The 5,166-nt window shown below is 35.0% G+C and overlaps 2 protein-coding genes across 5 annotated transcripts; one reads left to right on the top strand and one right to left on the bottom strand.

The window, feature by feature from the left end:
- Window positions 1-2,646, bottom strand: LOC106107019 (protein C10). Of its 3 annotated transcripts, none has more exons than XM_013287696.1 (4): window positions 2,554-2,646; window positions 2,056-2,298; window positions 1,582-1,717; window positions 1-16 (listed from the first exon to the last, which is right to left on the bottom strand). In XM_013287696.1, exons 2-3 carry the CDS (start codon window positions 2,270-2,272, stop codon window positions 1,584-1,586), a joined length of 351 nt encoding a protein of 116 aa, XP_013143150.1. In that variant the 5' UTR covers window positions 2,273-2,298; window positions 2,554-2,646; the 3' UTR covers window positions 1-16; window positions 1,582-1,583. The 3 variants fall into 3 exon arrangements, with proteins under 3 accessions (XP_013143150.1, XP_013143149.1, XP_013143151.1); XM_013287695.1 differs by lacking the exon at window positions 2,554-2,646 and adding an exon at window positions 2,378-2,547; XM_013287697.1 differs by lacking the exon at window positions 2,554-2,646 and adding an exon at window positions 2,439-2,547.
- Window positions 2,647-2,893: 247 nt separating this feature from the next.
- On the top strand, window positions 2,894-5,127 carry LOC106107053. Of its 2 annotated transcripts, none has more exons than XM_013287737.1 (4): window positions 2,894-3,047; window positions 3,236-3,360; window positions 4,628-4,778; window positions 4,850-5,127. In XM_013287737.1, the coding sequence occupies exons 2-4, from the start codon at window positions 3,237-3,239 to the stop codon at window positions 5,016-5,018; spliced, it is 444 nt and encodes a 147-aa protein (XP_013143191.1). In that variant the 5' UTR covers window positions 2,894-3,047; window position 3,236; the 3' UTR covers window positions 5,019-5,127. The 2 variants fall into 2 exon arrangements, with proteins under 2 accessions (XP_013143191.1, XP_013143189.1); XM_013287735.1 differs by having other exon boundaries at window positions 2,894-3,094; window positions 3,237-3,360.
- The last annotated feature ends 39 nt before the right edge of the window (window positions 5,128-5,166 follow it).

Below are 5,166 nucleotides of genomic sequence, written 5' to 3'. Positions count from 1 at the left end.
ACTTAACTGCTGGCAACTGTAAAATAATATAACACACATTAAAAAACTTACAGATCCATTGAATACCTCCTTTTGGGAAGTCGGTAGAAAAATATATTAAAATGGCTTGGGATGACTTTTATTGGGCACGGAGACGGCGGATGCCATCGGGGAATGTCCCGACATCAATTCAGTCTTTATACTCGTCGAATTACAGTTATCACGTTTAGTAATAGATTAAACTGATAGGGTTCTAAACTGTATTCAAAAATAATTATTCTGTCTCAAAGTTAAAAGTACATTTATTTCTTAATGCAAACCTTAATAAACTTAAGTAAACAAAGTTGGTCAGCAGGTAATCTAGCTACCGCGGCCGCGTCGTACTGTGTTCATAGATAACACGTTATCTCCTACGAAAATATTTGTCGAGCGAAGTCACGGCATTACAGGAATTCTGTCGGCCAGCTATCTGCCAGTGGGACTATCCTTGTACAAATATAAAGAGATTCAAGTATAAGTAGTCGGTAATAAGATCTGTTTACTCTGTAGTTTAAAAAAAAATAAAGCGGTTCTTACTTTGTCTGCGTGTTTTTTTGTTTACATTTAAAAGTCATTGAAACAGACCCATTTAACAAGCAATGTGATAATTTGTACATTTACCTCATTTTGTTTAGGGAATTAAATTCTTTTATTTGTTACTATTGCTGTTAAAAATCTTTTAGTTCACATATATCTATTAATCTAAATTTTATATTTATATTATGAAAACTTATATACTTGCCACAATTGAGGTTATAATCCACACAAAACACAAAGTTGTGACTGATAATTTATCAATGCTTCACTACAATCAGATATTAAATATAACACTTTTAAATACTTTAGTTATACTTTAAAATAAATTTAATTGAAAATTAATGTCACATAGTGAATCATAATAAAACAAAAGGTGAATGTAACTAAATAAATGTGATTATAATCTACAATTTCTTATCACATTTCCCGTTAATGCCTTTGTAGTAAATATGCTTTATGTTTTACTGAGAACAATTCATAGATAACATTGTATCACAATCATATACCGATGTAGGCACTACCAACGCCGTGAGCGAGATTTTGCGAAGCCCTGGGCGAGATTTTACGACGCCCTGGGTGAGATTTCACGACGCCCTGGGCGAGATTCTACGATGCCCTTTTTTAGCAATTTTAGAGGTAAACAGGGTTATGAGAGATTGTTTGTACAAACCCGTCACTCCCCTTTCTGTCAACGCACTGGTCGGACGCCCTATCCTTACGCCGGCCTTGACTAACAGCTACTTAAAGTTTAAAACTGCTTCACTTCATAAAACTGTCACATTGTGTAAATAAAAAATAATGTCTCACTAAAAATTGTACATAAACTTCATTTCGCGAACTCTCCTCCCATTGAAAATGAACTTTTCATGTTAAAGTAACAATTGCCACTTTTAATTATTAATTGAGGCTTCAAACAATAACAAACAAACATCGTTCCATTCAAACATACACACGAGAGGCCTGAACGGGATCCTTCAACATTTTATCAAGAGTCCTCTTTTAATTAACTCAACAGTTAGTGCTTACCTTCACAGCGAGGTATCCACAGTGGAGCTGATGGAGACAGGAGGCAAGTAATGCGAGCGCACCTGGCTATGCAAGCGGGCCACCTCTGTATCTGCTCGCTCCATCTCACGGACTAGTTGTGTGAATTGTACAATACCTGTAAAAGTATGGTGTAAGAATGGTACCATATGGTCCAATTACACACATGAAGTGCTTAAGGCCATGACTAATTTGCATTTAACTAATGTTGTGTTATGTGTGAAGTTATTTTTTTTTTACAAAAACTAAACAGTTTCCTTATAAAAATATTTTTAACCAAAAAATTTTTGGCTTAAAATACCTAGTAAATTGCCCAACCAAAATTTTATAGTTAACTAGCTTTCGTACGCGACTCCGTCTGCGTGAAATTGAAAGAAACAAAAGTGAATAGCGTTTATGTTCTTCCAGACTATCCCCTACATCTATGCTAAATTTCATCGAAATTTCATTGCGTACCTTCGCGGGAATTAATAAATCCGTGTCTTTTAATTGTTTCCATTTCAATCTGAACAACCATGGGGAAAACAATTTGCATCATTTTCAGCATCTCATTCCCGGCAGCCTCCTTTGCCTCGTCCAGTTTCGGGGCATAGTCGGGGGACTCCAGGGCTTCAATAATTTCACTTAAAATAAGTCTTACTTGATCCACTGTCACACTCTGAGGTGAAGCCATTTCAAGGAATACAAATGCATTTAGATCTGTAAACAAAGAAAAACTATTTGTTTAGATATCGAGGGGTAACAAAACCAAAGAATTATAATTGTTGCAGCCACTTACACTGAGTTTAATTCGTTTTATTTGAGGTTAATTTCTGTAACGTAAAAAAAAATCTATTAACCTTTTTCCAATTAGGATTTCTCAAGTGTCTGTTACAGCTCTAAAACTTCACATAAAAAGCAAAATACTTTTTACTTAACGACAGGGAATTAAATATAAGAATAATTAATCTTTACAATCACATCAAAATTGCGAGTTAAATACAAAGTCAAATCTGATCAAATCTATTTTTAATTTTTGTAAAACAGTAAAACAAACCATAAATAAATATCCACAAACAAAATCCTTCTGATTTCAGTATTGCACTGTTAAAGTTAAAGTGTTAAAGCAAAAAATGACAAAAAATTAAACGTAAATCAAGATTAAGTCGTTACGGATGTATAAAAAATACCGTTACATTGTTTTATGACTTATTTTCAGTATCATTGTATCAGTTTTGTAATTTTTATTGCTCTGATTAAAAAAGTAAAAAAGGTGAATCCTAGCAATTGTTAGGAACTGTCATTTACAGATGTCAAAGTCAATCAATTAATGAAACGTCATATGTAATTTTTGGTAATAAATAAACAATAAATGTAAAATACCTTCATAAAAACTTTAAGCGGCTAATAACTAATATATTTATCTTATCGACTATTGCCTTCTATCAAGGAGTTATTGTTAATAATCAGTAAGAGTCACTTTAGAACATTGATAATACATTTCCCTAGTAAAAAAGTAAGTTTTAAGTTTTTTAAGATCGTTTTCATTAATTACAAAGCTAGAATTAAGTTATCTGTAGAGGCATATTTCAGACACATACCATTTTGTCTGTAAACAAAGATGCAAATGAGCATAAATGACATTGTTATGATTTAGGATGGAAGATCAAGTGGAGGAATTGGAGTTAAAACCGGTTAATGTCAGGCGCACATTCACGCTGAGGAATAACATAGCGCGGCAGGTAGCTGTTAATTTCATGCCATCTAGACAAATTCCATATGGTAAGTTATTGTACCTTTAAGGGCGTTTTTACTCATTTTAGTGAAATTTTATTTGGCCGCTCATGAAAATAGTCACTGAAATCACATTTTTAAGTATAGAAATACTTGGAATACAATAACAGTACTAATTAGTAGTCCCTGGATATATTGACCAGCAACTGCCTAAAAATTTTAAGTTCAACAAAATGTTTATTATAAAATATGTCATTATTATAATAAAAACACACAAAAATGTATGCTTTACTAAGTTTATTAATCATTCCCCGCAGTTAAGTTAAAAAAAAACTTAAGAAATGGGATGTTTCAATTAAATACAAATTACTTCTTCCACCAAAAGTGACTACAAATGTAATCACTAAAATAAATTTTACTGCTAAATATTTTCTGCAATCAATTTAAATAGATATTATGGTTTAGTATTCTTCATATTCAAAACATTTTGTCCGACAAACAATGCTTGTAACACTCAAATAGGAACCACTTAATTAACTCTAATTAAGTTATGAAGTTAAGAAGTTATGTGTGTTGTGAATCATAACTCAGTGCACATTCTGCTTTGAAATACAAATAGCTCATAGCTGTTTTCTTATACAGATATAATTATATAATTCCTCTAGAAATATTTTAGTTTCCTCAAAGAAATATTTTATTTCTTATATTTTAAAATGAATCCACTGGTGTGTGATGAAGTTGTTACATGTCGCTTGTCAAGTGAGTTATATAAAAATACAACTTTTATATGCTAAGGTTAAGTGGCAATATAATATATTTCTTCAAGAGTAGATAGCCAGTGGGCATAAAAGATTCTATGTTAACAACCTTAAACAGATCGACATTTGTTGTCACAGAGACAATCAAACCATTCATGATCCATATGATGGATTATTCCTAACCGTCACCACGCTCTGTCCCCACGGGGAGACAGATGAGAATAAATAGTTTCATCCGTCCCACCTCATGCGACGAAGGGACGGTTGGAACTTATTTTATTTCTTAATGATTCCATCTGTCACCTTATTAGTGGACTCAAAGGTGGAATGGGTGGAAATTTTTACTCTCATCTGTCCCCACCCCACTTGGGGACAGAGCGGAGTGACGGTTGGGAATAATCCGACATGATTAGACATTTTCTCATCAGTCATGTTATCTTAGGCCTTCCATATTAGATAGCTAGTGTTGGGCTCTGTTCGTACTTTGCTTGACCCTATACAAATTATTTCGCCGCTTTAGTACACTATCTTAGCAATAAGCATGGTTGACATTATAGGCACGCTGCGCCTGCGCCGCAGCAACTCTGATAGCGAGGCGCTGCTGGCGGGGGGCGCTGACAGCGATCGGCAAGCTGACATCATCGTCCGCGAAATGGAGCAGCTACAGCGGCTGATGGAGGACAACCCTGTCTCCGAGGAGCTTAGGAGGTAGTACGCGAAAATCAAGCAAGTTCTGAAGAAGTATATACTCCAGGGTGCTAAGTTTCTGTGTGTGTTAGGGAGGCGTTGCGCGATTTGCCGCAGGGGCTGACGATGAAGCGCACAGTCCGCGCCAAGCTGTCCGCCTCCGTCAGTCTGCGCTCCAAGCACAGACCGATCTCCTTCTACAAGCGCCTCAAGTATCGGATCAGCTTTGCTATGAAGAAGGTCATTTGCCTAATATTATAACTTGCTTATTATAACACTTGAAAATGGCGTTTTAAAGTGATACAGAAGGCAGACGTGAAGTGGAAATCTTTACATTTTAGTCCCCTTTCACTTCCCACCCTTTACTTATTTACTTATATGAGAATGAGAAGCTTGCCCGTTTGCCACT

Source organism: Papilio polytes, unplaced genomic scaffold (assembly GCF_000836215.1).
Source record: "Papilio polytes unplaced genomic scaffold, Ppol_1.0 DF822067.1, whole genome shotgun sequence".
In the NCBI taxonomy this organism is placed as follows: Eukaryota; Metazoa; Arthropoda; class Insecta; order Lepidoptera; family Papilionidae; genus Papilio; species Papilio polytes.
The sequence above is the reverse complement of the archived record's forward strand: the minus strand, read 5'-3'. Positions and strand labels throughout refer to the sequence as shown.

What these genes read in the sequence shown, in the direction of transcription:
- LOC106107019 (XM_013287696.1), bottom strand. Translation starts at nt 2,272, where the DNA reads ATGGCTTCACCTCAGAGTGTGACAGTGGATCAAGTAAGACTTATTTTA. An exon ending in ATTTATTAATTCCCGCGAAG is followed by an intron (nt 1,718 to 2,055) that starts GTACGCAATGAA and finishes ATACTTTTACAG; the next exon opens with GTATTGTACAATTCACACAA.
- LOC106107053 (XM_013287737.1), top strand. Translation starts at nt 3,237, where the DNA reads ATGGAAGATCAAGTGGAGGAATTGGAGTTAAAACCGGTTAATGTCAGG. An exon ending in ATCTAGACAAATTCCATATG is followed by an intron (nt 3,361 to 4,627) that starts GTAAGTTATTGT and finishes TTGACATTATAG; the next exon opens with GCACGCTGCGCCTGCGCCGC. An exon ending in GTCTCCGAGGAGCTTAGGAG is followed by an intron (nt 4,779 to 4,849) that starts GTAGTACGCGAA and finishes TGTGTGTGTTAG; the next exon opens with GGAGGCGTTGCGCGATTTGC.